This window comes from Martes martes (genome assembly GCF_963455335.1).
Source record: "Martes martes genome assembly, chromosome: 10".
NCBI lineage: Eukaryota > Metazoa > Chordata > Mammalia > Carnivora > Mustelidae > Martes > Martes martes.
The window spans coordinates 108956868-108983699 of NC_137898.1; the positions used below are offsets into that span (position 1 = coordinate 108956868).

The window sequence follows — 26832 nt, forward strand, 5'->3', positions numbered from 1 at the left end:
TTGGAAAGAAAGATTTGGAAGGATAAAAATTGTTTTAGATAATTTTTATTTCAGACACCAATAGCTATGCAAATGGAGCTGTCCCAAGACAGCTGCATAAAAGAGAAATAACCACATGCCAGTGGTAGTCATTGGCAAGATGACGGCATTTTAAAATACAATAATGGATGGATGGAAGACTGTAGAAAAAAGGAGAGACTCCAGGACCAAAATTTCAGTAACCCAATGATAGAAGGGTCTACCTAAATCTGTGAATACCATATTTTCATCTAGCACATATTACCATACTTGGTCATCTTTTTAGACATGCTAAATTAGAACTTCAGTACAAAATCTATTTAATAAAAACCTCATGACCTCAGAAGGTGGTTTTCCTGCTAACCACTGAAAACTTCGGGTATAATAGCACTGTTTTTTGGGGGATTTGCAAATTATTTGAATCTTTTTTGAGGGGAAGTAGTTTTCAAACAGTGCTCTTAAAAAATGCCTAAGAGGCTGAATATGGAGGACACTGGGACCCTGATCCCAAGATTTCATTTGAATAAAAGGTTCTATTCCAGGGGCAAAAACTGTTTCATTTACTTTTATTAATATTTTTAAAAAGATTTTATTTATTTATTTGACAGAAAGAGATCACAAGTAGGCAGAGAGGCAGGCAGAGAGAGAGAGAGAGGAGGAAGCAGGCTCCCTGCCAAGCAGAGAGCCTGATTCGGGGCTTGATCCCAGAACCCTGGGATCATGACCTGAGCTGAAGGCAGAGGCTTAACCCACTGAGCCACCCAGGCGCTCTACTTCTATTAATATTTTACAAATATGATGTAACAGTGGACAATAGTGAAAAGAGTAGGTCTTGAACTATCACTGAGACAAGGACAGAATCATTAAGTACACCGAAAGCAGTAATATTTCAGCCTTGCTGAAATTTAAGAGTTGTTTAAACTGTGCATTCAATTAAAAAGTAAGAGAATATAAATTAAAAACAAAAAGTATTTTTGAAGATGTGCCTAAAAGATAATTGGGATTTAAAATTTTAAGGGAATTCTCCCATAAGATACAAATCTATTTTCAAGTTTCTCACATTTAACTTTGTAGTTATTTTCAGGAATATGTGTGTGTGCGTGTGTGTGCGCATGCACGGGCGTGCGCGCACACACATATGGGGCCGCAATGTATGAACACAATAGCCAATGACATTCAAAGAGTGAAATACCAGAGAGGAAGTTCCATTAAAATCAGACATAAGCCCAAATGCCTACTATTAATCAACACTGTTCTCTAACTTCAACCAATGCAATAAGAAAAAAAAGTAGAAGTGAAATATTGAAAAAAAATGCATTATTATATCACCATCATACATTTTAAAGATCAAAGGCTCAGCTGAAAAGGTGTTGGAACTAAGTCCTACATTCAACAGAGCATAAAAGAGGAAGGTAGTTAGACGGTTACTTAAAAGTGAGTGACTTTTCTTTACACCAGCTGTAAAACCTGGCTATACCAGATTACAAAATATAATATGGGGAAATCTCGTTCATCATAAATAATGGTAGTTCGCATCTCTCAAGGACTTATGCATCAATACACATCACCTGCTAATCTCCACACCATATTAGATGATAGCAACACGATTACAGGAACTACTATCGCAATCTTACAGAAAAAGAAACTGAGGTTTAGGGGAATTATAAGAAAACTATCCAAGATTATGTAGCCAGTAAGCGTCAGAAAAGGAACTTGGACTTAGTCTGACTTTACAGGATGAGCTTCTTAGCACTGTTAAGCCCATTCTTGTCTATCAAATTAACAAAGCGAGGCTGCGTGGGGGAAACAGTGACTGGTTCAAAGAATGGACTCATTCCTGCAGTGTCAATAAGAATATAAATTGGGGTCGCCTGGGTAGTTCAGTGGGTTAAAACCTCTGCCTTCCGCCCAGGTCATGATCCCGGGGTCCTGGGATTGAGTCCCACATCGGGCTCCCTGCTCAGCAGGGAGCCTGCTTCCTCCTCTCTCTTTCTCTCTGCCTGCCTCTCTGCCTACTTGTGATTTCTGTCAAATAAACAAAATCTTTAAAAATATATATAAATCGCTATAACTTTTCTAGAAAGCTATTTTCAAGATCATATCTAGGAACTTGTTAAAAATAGAATCAATGTGTAAAATCATCAGTATACATGGACATTTATCACACTGTTGTTTTTAACAACAAAGAAGACTGGTTACACTCTATTCAACGATATGAACTTCATTAAACTGCAGTGGTTAAATACGAAGAATACCATACAGCCAATTAAAAATAAGCATTTAAAAGGATAGTTAATAACACAGGAAAGCATACTAAATGAAGAGAAATAACCAAAACTACATACGCACACACATTTTTTAAAGGATGTGTTTGTATTGACTAGAAGATTTTAAAAATGAAAACACTGATACCAAAACTATCTCTAGATGAGAATTATAGATGATTTTCAGTATCATTTTAGATATTTTTCAGATTCTAAGAATGAGATAAAGTGAATGTGTTAAGTAAATTCAAAATTTAATTTTAAAAGATAAAATGAAGTAGTCAAAATAATAGAAATGTAGTTTAGAAAACATTTCCCCTATTTAAAACTGTTTTTTCCTATGCATGATATTGCCAATTTTAACATACTTTTATGCCCCTGACTTTTCTGTTGCTTAAGGTACTTTTCTATCTTAGCAACAGCAGAAATAATACCTACTTTATCAAAACAGATAATTTACTGCATATTTTAAGCCTTTTAAATCTATACTAGTCATTTAAAATTACAGCAAAATTCCAGAAAGTATCTAATACATAAGATCACCATCCCAGTGAGGCAATTAACAAAAATGACAACTCAAAGGTAAGACAAAAAAATGTCTAAGTCGACAACAAGGAGAAAGCCTCAGCTACACGGGAAACCAGCTCCCTGTAAGTACACAATAAAAATGAGCTGTAAAGTAAAAGCCAAGATCTGAAACAGACTAAGTCACAGAATAAGGATAAAAATAAGCCCACATAATTTTGAATAGTAAATGAGTACAGATGACTAAGAACAAAGAACAAAAACTAATTTTAGCTTCACCCTAAAAAACATGAAGTAATAGATTTGAAAGCCCTAAAAAATTCTAAAATATAACGGACATATTAAATCTAAATATATAAACGGACATATTAAAAGCAGTAACAGTAAACTTCATCTCACAGGATTTTTAGATATGGTAATCCCAATTACTCAGAACATGATCTGGAGCGTCGGAATAAGTGGACAGAAGAACGAAACAAAGTCTCTGTCCAATCAAATCAGTGGATACTGCTAAATCATTTTATAATAATACCCAGTGCCTCCCATGTGCCAGGCACTTCTGTGCTCGTTATCTCGATTCCGTAAAAACAACTCTGCAAAGTACACAGTGTTTGATGGATGAGAAGTCAAAGAGAAGCTGAGGCTTGCCTAAGGTCACAGGCAGGCAAGGGCAGAGCGGAGGTGCGGATCCACGTCTACCTGCTTGCAGAGCTCCTGCCCACCCTCCCTGTGCAGCCTCATCCCTCAGTTCCCCAACCGAGACCATCGGAGCATCCTATAGGCCGTCAGTCACTGCCTAGACACTTTTATTTTACGTATAATATGAGCTGTTGTCTTTCAGTTTCGCAGGGCACAGCAGCTTGGAAGGGAATGACAACATCAGCAAGGAACAGCTAACACCAAGGAGAAAGACCAAAAAAGTCATTGATCTAGATCAATAGAAGTCATTAGGACCTGCTGTCCCTGTCATCTTAAAAAAAAAAAAAAAAAAAAAAAAGAAAAATAAGTATTGTTATTTAGTTTAAGATAAACCAGAAATTGATAACCTTGTCCAAATTAGTTAACATCTCTAGGCATCAGTTCCATCATGTGGAAGACAGCAAAACAACAGTATAAATCATATAGAATTGTTGCGAAACCAGATCAGATATTGTAAATAAAGTGCTTAATACTGTGCCTGACATAGTGCCCAATAAATGTTAGCTATTATTATATTTCACAATCGGTTGAAATTCTAAGCTGCATATTATTCAATGGTGGAAATACATAAAAATTCACATACAAAATTTTCCATTTAAAATAGTTAAAATGGGGTGCCTGGCTGGCTCAGTAGGTAGAGTCCGTGACTCTTAATGTCAGAGTTGTGAGTTCAAGCCCTGTGTCAGGCATGGAGCCTACTTAAAACAAAAACAAAGAGAAACAAAGAAAAAAAAATAAATAGTCTAAGTGTTTTGCTCTTGAAAGACTTTAAGAAGGGCCATATGTACCCCAGTGTTCATAGCAGCAATGGCCACAATCGTCAAACTGTGGAAGGAGCCAAGATGCCCTTCAACGGACGAATGGATAAAGATGTGGTCCATATACACAATGGAATATTACACGGCCATCAGAAAGGATGAATACCCAACTTTTTTTTTTTATCAACATAGACGGGACTGGAGGAGATTATGCTGAGTGAAATAAATCAAGCAGAAAGAGTCAATTATCATATGATTTCACCTACTTGGAGAGCATAAGGAATAACACGGAGGACACTGGGAGAAGGAAAGGAAAAGTGAATTGGGGGACAATGGAGGGGGAGACGAAGCATGAGAGACTGTGGACTCAGAAACAAACTGAAGGTTTTGCGGGGGGGCGTTAGGTGAGCCTGGCAGTGGGTATTGTGGAGGGCACGTATTGCATGGAGCACTGGGTGTGGTGCATAAACAATGAATCTTGGAACACTGAAAAAATAAAATTAAATTAAAAAAAAAAAGACTTTAAAAATAAATGTTCTAGAAAATCAACTTCTATAATACCCTTTCCCTTCTAAGTGGGGTAGGCAAGGTTAATTATACTCTTAGGAGGCAAATGTGTATGGCCCCTCAAGAAATCGCCTCATACATTCTAGGGCGCCTGGGTGGCTCAGTCCATTAAGCGTGGGCTTTTGGCTCAGGTCATGATCCCGGGGTCTTGGATCGAGCCCTGCATCGGGCTCCCGGCTCAGCGGGGAGCCTGCTTCTCCTTCTCCCACTCCCATTCCCCCTGCTTGTGCTCTCTCTCCCTCTCACTCTGTCAAAATAAATAAAATCTTAAAAAAAAAAAAATCACATCATACATTCTAGGTAATCTTTTTAAAGTTTGGGTACCAATTGTGTTATTTGCTCAGAATTAATTACTGTGACCATCCTTAGCCATCTACAGGCTTTGTTCATCCCACCCATATCAGCAGGTTCATTTTAAGTACTAAAAACACATTCATGAAGTGTCTACTATGTGCCAAGTGTTGTGCAAGATTTGGGATACAATATAGACCATCAAGTCTCTGCCTTCAGGAAGCCTAAAACAAGATTAAAAAAAAAAAAATCCTAGGCATAGTAAAGGTACTCTTACCAACATTTTGTATTATCAGTAAATTGTCATGACAAATCTATGCTCTAGGCAGTATCTTCTGTTTTACAGATGGAGAGCGGAGACACAGAAGGTAGAAAATAAGAAAACAGTTCACCACCACCATATAGTCAAGGCTTAGGGAGGAAATATATTGTATTTTGAAAACAGAAGGGAGTAAGCAAATAATTTTGCCTGAAGCTGGGAGACTATGAAACACTTGTGATTTTACTTAAAAACCCAAGTAAAGGGGCGCCTGGGTGGCTCAGTGGGATAAAGCCTCTGCTTTTGGCTCAGGTCATGATCCCAGGGTCCTGGGATCGAGCCCTGAGTCGGGCTCTCTGCTCAGCAGGGAGCCTGCTTCCCTTCCTCTCTCTGCCTGCCTCTCTGCCTACTTGTGATCTCTGTCTGTCAAGTAAATAAATAAACTCTAAAAAAAAAAAAAAGACCCAAGTAAAAATTCTGTAAAGTATACCTATGGGAATAAAAAATAGGAGAGTATTTGTCCAAATATTTACATTAGTTATTTCTGGGTAAGGAGATTGCAGGTGGCTTTCATTTTCTGTTTGCTTTTTCTTAATCAACTTGTACTACTTTAACAATTTAAATTATAAGTAGAAAAAAAGAAGTGAGCATTAAAATTAGGTATTAATATTCGTCTAACAAACTGTCAGAAATTTTAAAAGTCAACAGTACATTCAAAGTGGGATGAAATTAGCTCCTGCTCTTTGCTAATAAGTGTACATATCTATACGGCTTTTCTGGAAGGCTTTTTGGCCATCAAAAACCTTAAAGCTTATTCTCTTTGATTATGACGTCCATGAATCCTAAGAACACAGATGCAGAAAACATTTTTTTTTCTTACTGGGATATTCAACTAATGTATTATGATGTTAAAATATTGGGGGGGAACCCAGATGTCTAACTGAAACAGAATAATGATTAAATAAAGTGATGTCTAACTGAAATAGAATAATGATTAAATAAAGTGACATGTTCTCAGGAAGAAAATGTTTAAAAAATTAAAAATAAAGAAAAAAATGTTTCAAAGATTTGAGAGTGAGAGGATACAAGCAGGGGGCGGGGCAGAGGGAGAGACTCCTCAAGCAGGCTCCCTGTTGAGTGCAGACCCGGACCCAGGGCTTGATCTCAGGACCATGAGATCATGATCTGAACTGAAATAAAAAATTGGGACACTCCACCAACTGAGCCACCCAGGTGTCACGCCCTGAAATATTTTTAATATCATGAGAAATCCTTAGTGTATGCTAACTGGAAATAGAAAGGGGGGATACAAGGCTCTATAAACAGTAACATTCTAATTATACAAGAAAAAGATCTATCTTTATACGCACACACTCCCATGAAGGAGGCGGCGGTAGGCATTACACGCATTAATTCATGTGTGGCACCCAGAACAATGACTGGCACAATTAAACGTTATCTACTATTACCAATCTTAAAAGTACAAGAGTAAACTAAGTGAGGCCTGAGCTGAGGCCTCCTCTATGGGATGTGGGCCAGGTAAAAAGGTAAAGCAGAATAGGAGAAAATGTTCCAAGCAAACAGGACAACCTTGGGATTTTCTACTTTTCCCCTACCCACCCTCAGGGATTTGATAATTATCTTAAAGGCAGAACACTTTTTATTTTCAGACATGTGCTTGTGGGCTAGTTCACGGAGCATTAAGAATTACTATTAGCGTTGTGACACAGAACCATGTAAACTATCCTTTATGGGGGATTATCTTCTATGGCAAGCAAGCGAAATAATCCTTTGCCAATGTATAGAAAAATCAAAGAGGGAAACCCATCAAAATATTGTTAGTCATCTTGGGGTTACAGGGATTTTAAAAATTGGTCACATTTCTCTTCGTTTTCTAAGTTCTCCACAATTAAGTACATTACATTACCACAATCAGAGATAAGTGCTGGAAAAATCACTAAAAACCACTACTCATAAAAAACCTTTGAGGTTTCCACCTAAAAAAGAAAAAAAAATGTTCTCTTTGGTGGAACTACACTGCTGTTTAACATATGCCATACCAGACCAAAACTGCCTTTGGGCTTATCTTTTAAGGACCTAAGCAACCTGCTGGAAAGACAAGGTCCTTGCCTTCCAACAATTTGGCCAGACAGGATTTCATGTTGTCCTGTCACTGGAGTACTTTATAGAGAAAAGGTCAACATAACTCTCTTCTCTTCCAGACCCATCATGCTAATTATCATGCATCTCTTAATTTTCAAATGATGTGTGTCAACATGCGTACACACAAGGACACACTTTTCAGGGAACAGGGTAAAAACTGAATCACAGGGCAGCAGACCTGCCTAAGGGGTAAGGGCATGGTTTTTAAAGTCAGATAGCATAGGTTCAAACTCCCTTCTGCAACTTTCTAGATGTGCAACTTAAACTCTTGTGTCTGGGCTTCCTCATCTACAGAACGAGGGTAATAAAAGCCGTGCATAAGCATGATGCCTGGGATCTCAGTGCCCAGCACAGAATAGCTATCATTGTGTCAGCTACAAAAACTGAAGCAAAGACAGGGAACTGATAACCTCCACATTCCAGATTTGAAAATCATCTTTACGCCATCAAGTATCAAAATTACTATGTGCCAGACGGGGTGTACTTTTCATGTGCTATCTCATTTAAATAGCTCAAGTATCCTATAAAGTTTTTTTCGAGCTCCTGGAGACATATTCTGGGATGAAACAGGGTACTAAAATCATATTCTCAATTCACTTCTCTGAACTGTCACTAGCGTAACAGCAGCAATAATTGTAACATGTTTTTTGGTGAATCTTAAAATCCAAGCTTTGTGAAGTCATGAGATTTTCTAGGTTGTAGGTCCATAGGGACTGTTAGCGCTTAAAAACACAAGTTTCTGTTTTTGTTTTCTCAGCGTTTGGCAGATTTGAGATCAAACCCCAGACTCTCAATATCTTTAACTTGCTTTTACTTCAGTTTGGATTTGGAAACCTGATTTAATCCATGTTGGTGATGCCCTGAAACTTCTCACTTAATATGTCTCCTTCCAATAAAAACTATATCCTGAAACCATCTTTGCCACTTCAATCCCTCACTACTCCTATCACCTACTTAATGTTCCAGACACACTGGCCCACCCACTCCCTGCTTTCCTTGACTCACAGCATTATTCACTTGGAAATGACTCCTCTCCAGCTCTACCAGCTTGCCTCTTACCTTTCAGACCTGGCATGCAGCCTTCCCTGCTACAGTCCCCGCATTGCTTATTCTTTGCTCGTCCCACTTAGTATATTTCATCTAGCATTACGTTCTATCTGTTCATAATCTCTCTTCTTTTAGAGGTCAGGGGCCTTATGCAGCACCTAGATCAGTACTAAATTATCTGCTGAGGGAATAAAAGTGTACCAGTGTCAACTGAGCAGCAACAGGAGATTACGTTACAATCCCCCATTCTAACTAAAAAGATAAAAAAGGTCTCCTACTTATTATCTTATATTCGTTTCTTTAAAACTGCTATCAAATCAGCAAGAGAAAATTCTTCCAAATTTACAAAAACAACGAAAAGCCCAAAAAGAGTATAAAAAGATGTAAAAGGGCACAGAAATGGTACTAAGAGTTATAAAATGATGGCAACACTTTTATATCTGTTACAGTAATTAAAATTAATGTAAAAAACCATCCAGTCTGCTCGAATGAAAACAAGGTAATCCAGTTGTAGAATGAGGAAAATAATTTAAAAACAGAATTTCCATGGAGCACCTAAGGTCCAATCTGGCAAATGTGATCCATGAAAATAGCTCTAGGGAAGCCAGTGACAGAAAATAGGATGTTTTTATTAGTCTTGTAATTAAAACAAGTATGTAGTAAAAGGAAGTGACTAATAAAAACTCCCATCAGCATACAAACATTCCAAGTTTCTGTTTCCTATTCTCCAATATTTTCCTTTATAATAAAACTAGTTTCATTAGACGTTCATTATCAAATGCCGTTTAAAAAATACTGGACTTTTTGATGTTTTGTTAAAAAGCTCATTTTACTTCGCTTGTAACGTTTGAGTACTTCATTGATGACCAGATAGACGCTTTTGAGGTAGAATTTAAATGTACTTTGAAAGTAAAACCCATCCTTAAACTAAAAATACTCAACCATCTTGAATTATACATACAGGGTTACTAGATCATTCTGATATTTAAGGGTACCTTCAAATAGGTTTGGGTAACTTAAAATAAGAATGCCAAATCAGAAGAAAACACGTGAATGGAGGTAAGATGGTAAAATATTTTTACAAACATTTGGTGAAGCTATGTTTATAATCAAACACTGGATGACACCAATTAAAGAAACTGCTATTAAAATTCATTTACATACGATTAAATAAGTGGGAGTCACACCTTCTACAACCTAAACAGAATACACACACACACACACACACACACCCAGATTAATTATATACATGTATGTAGTACGCTCTATTGCTGACTTCTTGCGGTTCCTGGAAAAGCCCAAAAAGCGTTTGAGACATAGCCACTGCTCTCCGTTTATGATACGTTCTAGAAAAACTAAACAAGGAAACGAGTAAAGAATTGATGAACTTCACCAAATTTCTAAATATACCAGCTCCAAGCATCTCTGTTGTAACTATTCGAAGATGGTTTAAAAAAAAAAAAAATCTGAATCAATAAGCGCCTCACCGGCCTGGGGATACTCCAACACAGTCTTGCAACCAATAGGAAAACTTTCCCTAAATCTGGATTCGTATTTCATCTCTTTATCACCAAACACAGAGCACAGACCGGTATTGTTAACGGTTACCCAAGTGGCAAGCCTCCCAGTCAGAGTAATCAGGACTTGGAAGCGAAGGCTGTTTCCGAAGGGCTTTTAGGGGTGAAGGGGCAGACAGTTTGGGGAAGGAGAGCGGGGATCGCTTCTCCAAGTTCGATCCCGAACACGTCCGTGTGGGGGGTTGAACATGGGAAGCAGCAGCCCATCTACCGCGAACGCGAGGTGGAAACGGGAGTGCGCGCGAGGCTGCGGGGTGAGGGGCGCGGGAGGGACGGGGACGCCGGAGGGCTTTCCGCGGGCGTCGGAATGAAAGGCTAATGGCTGGGGTCGGGTCCCAGGTGCGGGAGGACACCTCACGCCGCGAGCGCGCGGCGCCCGGAGCCGCAGGAGCAGCGCTGTGGGTCCGTTTCCGTGCGGAGCGCCCGGGCTCGCCTCCGTCTTCGGCGGCCGTGCCCCGGGGCGGGCGGGAGTGGACCGCTGCCCTAGGCCGCGGGGCCCGGGTCGCCGGCCTCCCCTAGCCCGAGAGCCCGGCGAGGACGGCTCTGCCCGCGGCCACGGCGAGCCGGGCTCTCCGCTCGGCCCCACCCGAGCCCCGGGAGCCGCGGGCGCTCGGGCCCCCCCCCTTCGCCCTCCGGGGGAAGGGGGGTCCCCCGACCCGCCCGGGGCCTGGAGCTCGCCCTGCCCCGCCGCTCCGGTCCGCCGGCCTCTCCGCCCTGCGCTCGGGCGCGGCCTCCCGGCCCCACCGCCCTCCCCCTCCTCCCGCGTCTCCCTCAGGGCGTCCCCCCCCCCCACACCCCGCTCCCCGGCCGCGGCCAGCCTCCCTCCCAGCCCCCGCCGCCCGAGGGACAAACCTGGGGGCCGCTACCCGGCATGGCCGACCCCCCGAGGAAGCGGCGAGCGGCCGCAGCGACAGCGGCCAGCCCGGCCCTCCCCGCGCGGCGCCGCGCCCGCCCGCGCGCCCTCCCTCCCTGCGGGCCGCGGCCCCGGCGCCCCCTCCCCCGGCTTGCACAACTCGCGCCCCGGCCGCGCGCGCACACGGAATTGTTGCTCAACCTACTTGCGGTCTCTTCCGAGCGGCCATCACAACATGCCCTGGAAGCCGGGGCGGCCCCGGGGCCCTGCGGCGGGCGGCCGCCTCTCGCCTCCGCCCTGGGCCGCCGCGGCCGCCGCTAGGGCGCGGGGCGAGCGGGAGGCTCCCCCATGCCTGCCCGCCCGCCCGCCGCGGCCTCGGCTCGCCCGCCGCCCGCGCCGCTGCTCCGCGGGCGACAGCGAACCCGGCTCTCCCGCCTGCCGCCTCGCTCCTCGGCCGCCCGCCCGCCCGCAGCCGCAGCCGCAGCCGCTGCGCCGCTTCCTCCTCCCCTTCCCTCTTTTCCCTTCTCCTCCTTCGCCTCCTCTGGAGCCGAGGTTGGCAAACCAGCACCTGCTGCTGGAGATCACCGAGAACTGAAACAGGAAACCCCGAGCCAGGGGGAAAACCCGGGAGGCGTGGAGAGGGGTGAGGGGAGCCGCTGGAACCTGTCGGGCTCCACCGCGGCTCCCGCGCCTCCCCCCCTCGCACCCCTTCCCCGGCCCGACCCGGCCCGGCGTGGGGGGGGGGGGTGTCCCCGGCCTCCGGTCCCGGCTCCCCCAGCCCCGTTCAGGAGGGCGCCTCTCCGCTCGGCAACACCTCGTCCTCCCAGCAAGAACGGCGGACCATTCCCCCACCAGTCTAGGGAACCGAGAAGGTGCCTACTTCGGGCGAGTTTCCGCGCCCGTTTGCTTGTTATCCACATTCTGTAGTGAGGAAAAAACCACACCCGCATCAGCAAGACCAATAAGGCAACTTACACGAACGAAGCCGTTGGGATTTCACCCAGGGGAAGGACTTCTTTCGGCAAAGGAAGCTGGCCTTATTGGAAAAGGCAACATGTCAAAATCGAGGTTAAGCCCCGGATAAATCCAGATCTCTCTCTAGAGGTTGGGAGGAGACAGCCCTCTGCACTGAGTTGCAAGTGTGAAAAGCACCGAGAGAGGAGAGCCCTTTTTTTTCTTCTTTCTGCCAATTGTCCAACACCTGGTACCATTTAGGTCAACATCTCAGTAATGCTCAAATAATCGCATTCACCTGCCTGTGGACTTCTCACCAGGTGCCTCACTCCTGGCCTTGGGCAGGATGCATCTGCTCCTGGAGTGAAAGGGTAGGGAATTTAGGTGGCTTGTGCCCTAGCAGACTAGGTAGCCTGCTTTAAATGCACTATTTCATGTATGTGTCACCACAGCCATGTGGCCTAGGTGTTATAATCCCCTTTATCCCTCAGCAAATTGAGGTTAGAAAAATTTGCTGAAATGACACAGTTCGAATATGAAGAATAGAGGTCTGTGTGCATCCAAAATACATACTTGTCTCACTGCACCAGAGTTCATGCCTTCGATGGCACTTTTCACCTTTAATACCATTATTTCTTGCCTCTGAATTGTTTTCAATAGCACATATATGGGTGAAGCCTGGATCTGTTGAATTTGCATGGGCTACTTAATGGTAGTGAGATCCATAATGCTTACTGGGGCTAAAGCTTTATAGTTTCCAGCTGTCTAAAAAAATAAAAAATAAAAATCTGCCTTTATGGCTCAGTTGAGCAGCACAGATGTCTCCACTTCTTTGGCCAGTATTTGCAGCCCTTTTACTATTGATGAGGGGATCCCAGCTGTGAGCGTCCTGCTTGCTGGTGCCCATGGGCATTCTCATGCTGCAAGATGAAGGGGTGCCTTTGCTGAGCCTGCTTTCCACTTCAGCAGGCCAGTCTTGGGCCCTGTAAAGTGAACTAGCAGCCTGGTAGGTTTCCTTGGGGGCCATGAGAGCTCTCTGGCCCACTCTTCCGGTATCACCTTTAAGACCTTTAGTATGTCTGGCAACCTGCTCTCTGCAGCCAGGTCAGTTTCGATTGGCAGGAAGGGAGGGATGCTCTGGGAAATCATCCCTTGTTCACTGAGCCAAACCCTCAGAAAGTCTCTTGAGCAGTAGTAGGGAGTGGCAGGCACCTAAAAAGAGTCTGGCTGGGTGACAATAAGTGACAGCATCTGTGGCATGATTTTAGTGATGCCAGGAGTTCCCCTAGTCCACACTAGATCACCCACACAGTCTACCTTAGTTCCCTCGTTGACTCAACCGAATTCCATTCGGTATTGATTAAGTGTGGTTACAGAGCAAGCCACTAGATTAGGTACTTTGGAGCTAGGAGACATGAATAATTATTGTAATTGCCAACATTTTGTGAATGCTTACCATTCCAAGCACTTGGCATGTGCTCTTTCATCCAATGCCCACAAAACCCCTGCAAAGGATGGGATAACTATCACTATTTCCATTTCACAGATGAGAAAACGCAGACCAAGATTACAGCCAGTAAGTAACAGTGCAAGGATGAGAACACAGTCTCACTCTGGCATCAGGACCCATTATGTGAACACGGTCCCATAACTGCCCTTAGTTACCTTACTGTGTAGTTGGGGAGAGAAAAACATACAAAAGTTCAAAGGAAACCAAGAAGACAAGAGAACTGAGGAGAGTTAAATATGTGCCAGGGGTAATAAAGGCAATGAAGTTTCCGAGGAGAGAAGAGTTGCCTTAAGTTGAAGTGGTGGGGAAGACGGCACAGAAGATGACCGTGGGTTTCAAAAAAACGAAGCTGGATAATGAAGAGGAATAGTATTTTGACAGAGAGGATGGGGAAGGTCATATCAATGGAAGAGCATAAATAAAGACGGAGTGCCAGGAAAATGTGGAAAAGAGGGATCAGGGACAAGTAGGACCAAATCACACAGAGACCTGCAAATGGGAAGAGAGAGACAGAGACAGAGAGACTGAGAGAGAGCGGGAGAGTGAGCTCAGCGTGGCATGTATACGGTGGGAAATTGTGAAGGGTTTTGAATGCAGGGTGACCTGGAGAACATCCTATTTAGGAAAATAAATATTGTGATGGTTACTGGATGGTTTTGCAAGGGGAAGGACTGGAACAGGGAAACGAGTCTGACGTCCAATATGGCAGAACAGACGTGAACTACTGAAGTAAATAGCAAGGGTGGAGAGGAGGGGACAGTTTAGTGAGACATAATGACCTGAAAAGCACCGAGTGATTGCATATACTTGACGAAGATGGACTTAAGAAAGGGGAAAAGTCCAAAATAACTTTGCAAGTGTGAATATGAAACCTATAGTAATGCTGACTGGAAAAAAAGGGGAAGTTTAGGGCTAGAGGAACTACTTTTTTGAACAAATGTTTAGAATAGTTTGGTTTTAGGCATGTTTTTGTGGTAACAGTGGGATATTCATGTGGAAATGTTTGATAGTATTATCTAGAAAAGACAAAGAGTTGGGTAAATGAGACTTTTACGTTATTGAGAGGGTACGAAAACTTTAAATGCTCACTATTATAATAATAGCCAAGTGTGGTTGTTCATCTTAAGTAAACCAGAACTGAAAGAAAATCTCACAAAAATAAAATGCCTCTACGACTCTGAAACAAACAAGCATCAGGGAAATCATCTTTTCTTGACTCCAAGTTACATTTACTTAAAAGGAAAAGAGAATAAATAGGAAAGAAATTCCAAGGAGTTCAGAGCGCAAGACTGATGAGAGAAAACTTTGAGTTCATTTTCATCTGCTCCCACTTTGCATTTTGCAGGTGGTGAAACTGAGGAACAAAGGCTGACTGTCCGACAAGAAAAGTTCAAAACAGGCATTGGGCAAATACAACACGTTTGCTGTGACCAATTCTGGAGAGGCAGCCGATCTGTATTTTGTTATGAAATCAAGGCTGGACCTTGAAGTGTGACTCTGGATTGCACATAATTAAAGAACTGGAGAGGTTGTGGCTTCATAGTAGGCAAAGCCCTGGAACAGCCACACTAGTTCAAAGCAAATGCTTTGGAAAGAACAGATTAGGGGCTGGGGGCAGGGGGCAGGGGAGGGGGGTGAGGGGGAGAGTGGAGAGAATGGTTACAAGAGCAGCACTTCTTTTTAATCTATAGCTCCCAGGTAGACTGCTCCACACCTACATTCACATTTGAACCTCAAAAGACCAGAGTTTCGGACGGCCATCCCATCCCACCTGGCTGCCTCAGCCGGCACCTTCCAACGGCCACCTTCTCTAAGACCTCCGGACACCTCAAAAGTGAGGACGCACAAGTCACCCTCAGATTCAAAAGTGGCACACCCCCGTGGCAACGGCTTCTGTTCTACCCAGAGCTCTTGTAGCGCCGTCCTTGTGTGTTTCCTCATTGAAACTGTGTGTACCCAGAGGACACACTTGGGGACGAGAGAGAACTATTTCCCCTGCCTCCGCCATTTCTCCCAAAACACTTACCTTAGTTGAGACAAAGTCAAGCGCCCCTTCCGTGGGCTTCATCTCCAGCTCTTTGGCCAGCACTGGATTTTCTTCAGTCGCCGAGCTTCACGCCCGGAGCCAGATGACTACTGTGATTTTTCATTCAGTGTCTTTTATGTCTTCCAGAGGAGTCTTGGTTAATTCCAACCATCTAGGAAATGTCAAGTTTTCTGAAGAGCAGGACCCTACACCACCATTTCCTAAGCCCATGACCTGAGTAAGACAGACACGGGGGCATAAAACACATTCTTGCCCATGTCCTTCAGCCACGGCTTAGAGCTGCTTTTTAACGCTGAGTTCACAGGGAAAGGAAACCAGGGGACACGAGATATGTGCTCTTGGCCAATCCCAGGACTGCTTCCTTTTGATGAGTTACCACAAGATTCCATATTAGCAGCATGACTCTCTTTCCCCCTAGCATTTGTCGGAGGCCACCAGAGAGCAGAACGGCAAGGTTTTCAATCTGCTGTGTCATACAGTCATGCGCTTGGTTTTCTACCTGAAACAGACAGCGTGGCTGCCCTCATTTACTACATTGGGTCAACATAGGAATTTTGAGAACGATGAACACTTAGTGTTGAATTTTAAAAAATGTTCCTAAGGTGTTGCTTGGCTATTTTGACAAGGGCCATATGTTTCCCAGCAGCTCACCTCACTCAGAAGTGTAAAAGTTTTTTTTTTTTTTTTTTGTTTTAACATGGTATTTCAAGTGCACCAAAAACATCCTCATCACCTCTGCGAGCATCTGTTGTTTTAAAAGGAAATCAGTATACAGAATTACAAATGCACATCACTGAGCTAGCTGGAGAGAGAATTATGGAATTTTCAGGTTAGAGTGCATCCTATGTGAAAAGGCACTGTCAGGAGAATATTAATTGCAGCATTATTTGCAAAGGTTAAAAAAAAAAAAAAAGAAGGAATAAGCCTAAATATCTCTTAATAGGAAACTACAGAAATTGCAATATCTGCATACATTAGAATGTCATTCACCTATTAAAGAGAGCGACGTGGCTTTATGTTTATGGAATTGTTTTGGAAGAAGTCAGGTAAATACCAGTGAATCTAGTATGCTACCAGCTGTGTGAAAGACAAAGAAGATCTCTGCATGGGCTTGAATGTGCCCTGTATTATCTCTGGAAGGACACACAAGATACTGGTAATGCTCATTGTCCTGGGCAGGTGGACTGGACAATTATCAGAAAGGAAGAGTGCAAAAGAGGGTCCCTTTTTGTTCCATAGCCATTTACAGCTTTTGAATTTTATGTATTTATTTATTATTTTTTAGATTTTCTTCATAAGCAAGCTCGACACCAGATATGGGGCTTGAACCCACAACCCCGAGATCAAGAATCATACGATCTACTGCCTGAGCCAGCCAGGCGCCCCAGCTTTTCAACTTTTAAATTAGGTGCTTGAATTATTTATTCAAAAACACATTTTTAAAGTCCACGGTTATTGGTGACGTGTGCGACTATCCACCCCTTCCTATTTGATATTATACATAAGCAGATACTATTTTTGGAAATGGTACCGCGGCCACAAGGAAGAGGAAGTTGCGGGAGTCCTGTGAGTTGCACATGTGCAACTCTGGGGCTTCCCAGGCAAGGGAAAGATACCTACGGTCACGTGGAAGGAGCGGTCCCCAAACTGCCAAAGGATTCCCAGCCAACAGCAGCTAGGGATTAGTCAGTGTTTTTACAACTTCCTCGCCAAAGTCTCCAAGCTCAGATTCTATGAGGATTTCTGATGGGACTGCTTTGCCTAGAGGGAGTGTACCGGGAAGTTCTCACGAGCAGATACAGGACAAGTTCGCGTAGGCTGCTGGCCTCGCGGAAAGTCAGCAGGAGGCACGGGGCTGATAACACCCATCACTGAGAATTAGGTTTCTTTGTTTTATCGTGTCTTCCCACATCAGAATGTCAGCGCTAGGAAACCCCTGTTCCCTGGGGCACCCGCAGTCGCTCGGTGCCCAGCGTGTAGCAAGCACTGGCGTTGGCTACATCCTGGGGACCATGGCGGCCCATGACTCTCCAGCCTGTGGCTGCCTGTAATGCACTGATCTGTTAGAAGGCAGTAACGACTTGGCCAGGGGAACCAGGTTCGGGCCTCCGGTCTCTGAAAGCATGGGCCAAGCAGAGTTCAGATCTCAGAAGAAGTGGGGAGTTAGAAAAATGCTTAGAAGGACAAGGCAAGGAACAGAACAAGGTAGGGGCTGGGTTTGAAATAATAATAATAAAAATAAAGGGAAAAAAGAAGGAAAAAAGAAAAACCACCACGTACAAACAAATTAAAACAAGACAGTTGCCCCAAACAAACAACTAAGAGCATAACAATAAAGGAGAAGGCCTAGCCCCGTAATTAGGGCTGCAGTTTGCCAGGACAGGATTCTTAGCACAGCACGTTTGCTGCTGAGTCACTGTACCGGGGGAGTTGGGCGATTGTGGTGGGAAAGGCACCTTGATCTAGGGTTTAGGCTGGCTTCAGAGTCTAGGAGAGGGGACAGGTAAGTGAGCTTCATGGCTAAGGGCAGAGGGACGCAGGGAAAAAGGCCAGCCCACATGTTCTAGATATTTACATCTAACCTTCAGAGTGGAAGCCCAGGGGAAATTTCCACTGCCGGCTACTTCTGTCTGAATGTAGACATCCCAGGGGATCTTCAGTCCAAGAGCACCCGGGAGCCAGAAATGAAGGGTCCAGCTACGCGGAGAACCTTAAGCACATCACCGGTCCCCTAAGGGAGTGCCTCAGGGTTAGGACCAAGGCTAAGAGAGAACTATAAAGCAGCTACCTGATAGCTTTTACTGATTTTGGTAGGTCACAGATCACCATCAGGACTTTGGTGGAGGTGAGTTTTGACCATAGAGAAACTGTCTGTCTTCTGTCTTACCCAGCCTGTGGTCTGTCCAGAGCACACATATTTAAACTGTGTAGGCAGAGGTGGAGTCAGGCTAGACCTTGGCACAGGGATCGGCCACTTACTGACTCCTGTGTCTCATGGCCCTTCATTTGGGTCAAAATATTTACCTTATGGTGGCTCAGTTGGTTAAGTGTCTGCCTTCAGCTCAGGTCATGATCTCGGGGTCTCAATGGGTTCCCTGCTCAGTGGGGAGTCTGCTTCTCCCTCTCCTTCTGCTCCTTCCCCCTACTTGTGCATGCTCTCTCTCAAATAAATAAGTAAAATCTTAAAAAAAAATTATCTTATTGAAACAACATCACTATTCCCCTGAAATGTTTCTCTCGATTTTGAGTTTTATTCACAGAATCCTGGTTTACTGAGAAGGGCTAGGCCTTCTGGGTCATCTTTACAAGCATCTGTTTTAAAAAGTGAGCATTATCTGTCTTTGGCAGTCTGTTTTTTAATGGAGAACTTGCTAGAGGAATTCAGGAATGTATTTTATTTTGGATAGCTGCACGAGGCACTTAAAACGTTCAGTAAATCTTGGCAAGGACAAAGTCTTTTACTAGAAGACACTGTCCTGATGAAATGTATTGTCACCACTTTCCGTGTTTACTTTGCTAAAATACGTTTGTAAGAAATTTTAGAGTTCTGTAGGATCGGGTCCATACAATAACTTGTATTGTCTTGGTGGTCAGTTCTTTATATACAAAAGCGAGGGCTGGCTTTTTCCAAGGCTCCTTTATAACATATGTAGTTGGCCGATGGGTAAATTGAGGGTCAAGTACTTTAGCTTCATGAATCTTGAACAAGGGTTAATGGAAGTGGTTTTCGCTGGCTTTAATGTCTATTCTAATGTATTATTTTAAATAATCACAATATTCTAATGTATTATTTTAAATAATCACAAGAATACATGTTCATGGTAGAAAGTTTTTAGGACACGTAAAAATAGAAGGTTTCAAAAATACAAATAATCTCTTATCCTATCACCCAGAGATAACCCTTACAATTGAAATTTTTTAAATTCTGTATCTATACTCCACTACCTTTCTTGATTTAATTAAATCAAATATGTTGTTTGTTGAGTTCTAGCACTGGACTTTGGATCATTAAAAAAAAAAAAAAAGACATGGCCCATATCCTAAATAAACCAAAATTTTAAAGGAAAGATAAGACACACATTTGAAAAAAAGAAATCCAGAGAAAACACTACATTAAATATAATCAAATGTTAAACTTGCCTGAATTAGGGACTCATTCAAAGAGCTGTGATCCCCAGGATGCAGATCTCAAAATAATTCTCTGTCTGCATTAGGGATTCATTCATTGAACAAGTGCTTCTTGGGCACCTGTTGTGTTCTGGGTCCTGCTGGGATGTCCCCCTACTTCCTAAAGCAGACTTGGAGAATTCCTAAGCTGAAGGCCGCCGCTGCTTCCTTCAGTCCCTTCTGGACCCTGGCAACCCCTTGTCTCCTCCCCCTCTCCCCTGCCCATTCCCCACCTGCCACACTGGCCTTCTGGCTCTTCTGGTTATCCCCTCTCTCTGGAACACTTTCCCAAATATCCACAAGTCTTGCTCCTTAATGTCCTTTGGATTTCTGCTCAGAGGTCACCTCATTGGAGAAGCTCTCTCTCAGCACACTGTCAGGGGCCTCATCACACGGAGCCCTGCTGCATATACACTCTGGTCACTCTCCATCCCCTGACCCTGCCTTTTTTTTTTTTTTTTTTTTTAGCACTTATAATCACCTGAGATAGATATGGATACAGATACAGATGCAGATATAGATCGATAAGACACCAGAGATATCTCTACATATAGATATAGATCTCTATTTCTAGATTGCATACATACATGTCTAAATGGAAATTTGTTTATCTGAAGACAAAAACTCTGGAAAGTTTACTTGAATAAGGTAAAAGGAGAACAGACATGATCTCACTATAGAGATATATGCTAGAAACACAGACAGAAGGTAGATATGTAGATGAGGCTTTCTTCAGAAGTCTCCAAATGGGCACAGAAATGAGACAAAGGAAGGAAAGAAGCCTTAGCTATCCCAAGGATCTGTGGCACATCATAATTAGGCAGAAGCCGATTATCTAATTGTCATTTATATCACGAGCTCTGTTTTACCTTGGTTTCTGTGATACTTGCTTCCCTCCTACCTTTTCTGTCTACTCCTACAAAGAATTCCTCTCTGACCCAGTAGATTTCGGCTCCACACACATGCCCTGGGTTTTCTCACCCGGTCCTGTGGCGTTGAGTACTACCCATGTTCAGATGATGGTCAAATCCGTCTCTGTAGCGCATAGTACCCGGCATCGAGTAGGTGCACAATAAAAGCACCTTTGTTGATTCAAAAACCAATAAATGGCCTCTTTGGGGGTTCTTCCGATATCAGCCCTGGTTATAGGTGCTGGAAATTTTCCTGCTCCAACAGAGATTAGATTTAAAAATATACAATTACACAAGGAGATGAAAGGCACAAATAAGTGAACAAAATAATTTCACATACTAGTCAGTGCTCTGGAGAAGTCAGAGTGGAGCAGAAGCAGGTCTGCGGTGGCTGAGGGCTGTGATGAGGGAAACCTTCTTTTCAACTGCATCTGAGCTGAAATGATGCAGCTCGTGCGGAGAACGTTCCAGATGGAGCCCACAGCAAGTGCAGGAGGCCTGAGGCAAGATGAGCTGCGTGGGTAGAGGGAGAGAGCGAGGAGCTTGCAGCGGGAGCAGAGGGGGGCCCCGGTAGACGGTCCCCTGCTCTCCAGGTCGCCCCGGACCGCATGTCTTCCCTGTATCTCAGCCCTGGCCTGCTTCTCTTACTGCCACACCTGCCTGGCTCTTACAGGTACTTGAGTTTGTCGCCCGTCCTCGCTCTGGGTAAACGGCCTTGGCAGTTATGGAAGGTTCCGAGGTGTGGTTTGTTCCCGGGCCTCCAGGTAGAGCGCTCTCTCCACCAGCAACAGCTTTCCCCTAATACTTTGTGAACAAAGCTTCAGCGCAGCAATTCATTTCATCCTAGAAAGCCTCCTTTGCTCTTGTCTACCTGGGTAACCTGTTTTTTCTCTCTTCTCCCAGAGTCCCGTGTGATAACCAAGGCACACAGAAGCTGAGTAATTCCCCCCAATGATGGGCCAGAACCAGGATTTGAACCCAGGCTCTCAGCCATGGTGCCCTGGGCCCTTCCTCGTAAGGCTGCTGGGAGAACTGCAGAGGGTAAAACATAAAGCCTGGTCTTTGGCAAATACTCAGGCAACGTCAGCTCTAAATACAGGGAGCTTGTGGTCAAACGATGCAGCTAGAAATCTAGCAAATGTATGAATAAGTTGGAGAAGACACTTTGAATACTGAGAAGGACACTGACCATCGTTTCAACCACTTCTCTCATTTGCAGTCTTTTCTGTAAGGTCCTTCGCCCACTCGATAATCATGATGGTGATGCTCTTTTGAAAAAGAAAATATTAAAAGGAGAGCAGGTCTTGCGGAAAAGTCAGAAAGTTCGGTGTTAGACATGGTGAACTTGTCTTCTGGAAGGGCTTCTGGAACATCTAATCAGAGGGGACCATTAGGCTGGACGAATGGCTTCATAATTCACTGTTACTTGGGCATCACCCCAACCCTCCCCTCCCCTACTTCCACCTCTAATTCAGCAGTCAGGCCTGGTTGGTTCCACTTTCAAAATATATCTGTTACTCTGCCCTCTCTTCTCCTCCAGCACCCCCCTGCTCCAAACCACTACCACCTCTCTGTGCTTTGCATCATTCCTCTGTAAAATGGAGATATGAATACTGTTTCCCTTGTGGGGCTGCTGTGAGCCTTAAATAGGATAATTTCTCTGAAGAACTCAAAATGCTGCCCAGCACACAGATGAAGCAGAGACCGAACAGGAGAGAGAGGACCAAGACTGGGTGGGCCAAGGAATCCACAGCACAAAATTTCTAAAACAAAAGTAGTTTTCAGGGATTAAGATTGGGAACTTCCAAACACGTGATGCCCTGTTCTATTAGGACATGTTTACGTGGAAGTGGTAAAATAGAAAGTTGAACAAGTTTGTTCCAGGCAATCAGTTCATGAATAGTATTCACAACTGTCTACAGAAGGGATGAGTCAATTAGGGTCTCCTGGTTAGAGGGAATGAGAATGAGCTAGGAACTGGTTGACTCAGGTCACCTCTGCTGAGTCAAAACACTCGTGTCAGGCCACCTTATAGGCTGCTGACCAGCCTCGGACTGGCTTCCTTTGCCATCAGCTGACTGCGGCTGTCCAGTCAGTAGAAGCCAGGGAGGGGTGGCCCAGGTTTGCCCTGTCAGCAGGGGTCAAGATGGAGCAAGTTCCCTTGGAAGTGGCTCTGGGCCGGGCATGTGGCGTGAACCGCAGAGGACACTGGCAGTGGAGAGGTAGAACTACACTGAGGAAGAGAATGAGGTTTGGAGTCTCAGAGTCTCAGAAATCCGGTCCCACTTTGAACCAGCTCTGTGCTCTGGCCAAGTCAGCCGATTTCTCTCACGCTAACCTTCTCCTTTGTTAAGTGGATGTGCTTATAATTTCAGAGATGTTTGCTTTGGAAAGCTCTGTGTGAACCGTAACCACCTTGGATCACCCAGGTCCCCACTCACCTTTTTGCTTAGTAGGAGACAAGGTTTTGTTTATTTTTTTTAAAAAAGATTTTACGTATTTATTTGAGAGAGAGACAAAGCCAGCAGGAGCAGGAGGAGGGGCAGAGGGAGAAGAAGAAGCAGACTCCCCGCGGAGCGCAGGGCCCTACCCGGGACTTGATCTCAGGGCCCTGAAATCATGACCTGAGCTGAAGTCAGATGCTTAACCGACTGAGCCAACCAGGCGCCCTGGTAGGAGCTATGGTTTTAACTGAATTGTTAAGTTCCTTGCTAAAAACTTTGTTCAGATACCACTTACAGTGGCACAACTCTCTGGGGGTAGGACAAAGCTGTAATTCCTGCAAAAGATTCTTCTCTTCTTTCAAAGGTACAAGAAGAAATTCCGTGACGCTAACGAGGGACGGTGTGGCAAACTCCAGTAAGGACAGTCCACACGAGCACGGTTTCCTGCCATTCACCTAAGATGTAGGAGGCCGTGGGGTAGAAGCGCTAGCCGAGGCTCCCCTTCGAAGACGCAGACTAACAAGCTCTGAGGAGAAAGGAGGGAGAGAATGGACAAGAGGAGGGAAAGCCCGACGGAACAAGAAAGTTGACCTCGGATTTCGAAGCTCTTCTCAGTGGGCGGGAACGACTCCCAGTCGGGCACTCTCGGATGGGCCGCTCAGGGTGGAGGGAAACAGGCCGGAAGCCCAAGTGGGGGTGTGAGGGCTCCTAGGACGGCTGAGAGGGAACAGGTAAACGCTGACTCGCGTCACAGGACAATACACAGTCATTGCCACCTGGAAGGTACCTTCTGGAATGCAGAGTGAGAAGGCCCCAGACTGACAGCAGATGTGTTCCGGAGGCTGCCAGTTGCCTGGTGGTACTTGTGCTTCTTTGTTTTCTTCTCTCTTCATCTAGAAGAATGTTGCTGCGGCTTCTTCTCAAACTACAAGATACAGCTGGAGAAATGTGTTCAATATTTTAAAAAGGAAGTACAATGAAACAGCCAGGGGTTTGGTCTTCTCTGATAGAATTTATTAGAGAACAGTTGGTATCTGACATGATTTCTAGCTGGGATTGGAAACCAGGTGTGGAGGTCGCAGAGCCAGACACCATGCCCCACATCACACCGCGGAAGGATTCCGGGGAGGTAGCGAAGTCTCTGTTGATGGGTACAGACCCCACAGCTTGTCCCACCACCCCAATTTAGGCGCTAGAAAGGGCCACTGGAATGGCTGCGCTTCTGGAAAACAAAAGGCAGCTTCTGGCTCTGCTATTATTTTTGGCAGAATGAACTCTATGAGGTCTCTCTCTCCTTGGACCCCAGCTGCTGGTTTGCAATCTGACATGAGTGCCTCCAGTCCAAGTTTAGACCACGAGCTGGTGCTCTAGCTGCAAAGGAGGCCTGGCGCGCCCGTGCCTGGAATGTTTCGCTTCAGCAGTGAGAGTCGGGCTCTGGCTCTTAAGGTTTTTCAAGCCCAGCAAAGAGCTTTAGAGGCTGGTGGGCCACAAGCATCAAAACTGTGTATGAGGTGTGTCTTCTGAGAATGCTTGATTTTGGTGACCAAACCCTTGGTTTAGTTAATACAAGATATTTTAGCTTACAACTCCCAATCTTCTAGACATCTCCTTCGAGCCCTCAGTTCCTGGTTGGCAACCCACGAGAAGCCCCTAAGAAAGTGAAAGCAATACTGATTCATCCCTTTGACTGATATAATTTTTTTCCCTGTGCATATCAAGTGAATTCTTTTTTACTTCAAAATTGTGAACATTTACTAGCATTGCCATGAGATGTGTTGTTTTTTTTTTTTGTTGCACAAAGATAATTGTTAATATACTGAATAAATGATCACCCATAAACATAGTGAATACGTTGAAGGAAAGCTTTCGTGTTATATGTTTGTGCACCACCTGCTGCTGCTGCTGCTGATAATAATAATAATAACAATAATAATCAAGAAAAGAGTAGCACATTAAATATTTGATATATGCTTAGATTTTTTTTTTTTTAATTTCTACCCAGACCTCTGATGGTATTTGCACGCAGGAGGAAGCTTCGATCTCTCTCCGTCACCAGTGGAGTATTTTTGTGGTCCAACATCTAGGCTGTAAATAATAAGCTCGCTTCTTTTTTATCCTTTTCTTTTTTTTTTAATATTTTATTTATTTATTTGACAGACAGAGATCACAAGTAGGCAGAGAGGCAGGCAGAGAGAGGGGAGGGGAAGCAGGCTCCCTGCCAAGCAGACAGCCCAATGCGGGGCTCGATCCCAGGACCCTGAGATCATGACCTGAGCCGAAGGCAGAGGCTCAACCCACTGAGCCACCCAGGCGCCCCAATAAGCTCGCTTATTAATGGTATCTAATAGTTATTTCACAATCGATTAGCAATGCCAATCCGGACACAGATGCCGGCCGCAGCTTAACATTTCTATAGCCGTGGCCGCCGTGCATCCTCTGTCAACTCTCAGAGTAGCTAATTTGGAAGGAAGGCAGTTGATAAGCCAGATGGGAATTAGATTGTCCTCAAAAGCCGGGGAGATTTCTGTCCATATGTTTTTGGTTGTTCCATAGTGAGACCATATTTTCCCAAGTGATGTTAATGAAGGGCTGAGTGGCCTTTCGTTGGTGCTTACTCAGTCTCTGTGTTTCCTGTGACTCATTATTGTTTTCCAGCGAGATGCTGTGGGCAGCCTCGCTCTCAGTGTGTCATTTTCATTCATTTGGAAACTAAAGAGCTGTGCATTGCACCACGTCCTTAATGTCAGCAAAGCCAGCTCTGTTGGATTAAAATGCAAGAGGTGTTTGCAACTGGTGCAGGGGGCGGCAGGCTCCCTCTCAGCCCAGCAGCCTCGCTGAGCGTGTTGGAGGCGCCTTCAGAAGGGCTCAAGGGCTGGGTGTCCACAGCTGGTAACAACTCAAGGCCAGCCACGGCAAGAAAGCTGCCTTTATTCTGTGCCTGGGGAATACACAATGTGGCATGTAAGGGAGGCGTGGGCTGGGAGAACTTGCTATCAAAGGGTGACATGATATTTACCCCTAAGATCCTTATGGGATGGGCACCTTGGGAGAGAGGCAAATGAGTGGCTACATACAAAGCACCTAGAACAATGCTTAGTTAAGCTATTCATACACGTTATCTCACTTAATCTTGACAACAGCTCTAATCAGATGAGAAAACTAGGTCCAGAGATGTTAAGTAACTTCTCCAAAGTCACACAGCTCCGCTAATGGTTTGGAAAATTCAAACTCAGTTCTGCCTCACATCCAGAGCTCGTAACCTTCACCAATTAACTCAAATTCAACATCTAGAATTATATTCTGTTGGTAATAGGTGGCAGGTGGGGGGAGTACTGTAGTTCACATGGGGAGGAAAAAGTGTGAATGAAAGAGAACTGCCCTACTGTGACACTCAGGGGAAGAAAGCAAGCCTTGCTAACCAAATGGGACGTTCCAGAATGGGGTCCCTGGATCGATGGCCAGGAGCTGCTGAAAGCTCTGATGAGGGATTCTGTTGACTTTCACGTTCTTCAGTGTATTTTACACTTCCCCCAAATCACTTCACTACATAAACAAACCCACAGGTGTGGGAAAACGGAGTGTGAGATAATCGAGAAAGGAAACGAAGAATTTAAAAAGTCAAGACAGGCCAACCCCAGGTAGGGGGAGTCATAATAGTCACGGTGCCCCAGTAGGTGTCCATGAAACGTCTGACTCATGAGAACGGAGAGACTGGCGCAGAATGTTTGAGGTGCAGAGCACAGGTGATATGCGAAGAGAATTAAGGTCTTCTGACCAT

General features: G+C 44.5%; 1 protein-coding gene across 1 annotated transcript in view; it reads right to left on the minus strand.

The window, feature by feature from the left end:
- ZC3H12C (zinc finger CCCH-type containing 12C) overlaps positions 1–11337 on the minus strand; it is a gene marked incomplete at its 5' end in the record, with an annotated part of 68334 nt that extends 56997 nt beyond the window's left edge. The window contains one exon of the mRNA XM_080816803.1: positions 11227–11337. Within this exon, the coding sequence (XP_080672929.1) occupies positions 11227–11250 (24 nt within the window). The remainder of the gene's footprint in view (positions 1–11226) is intronic.
- Positions 11338–26832: the final 15495 nt, after the last annotated feature.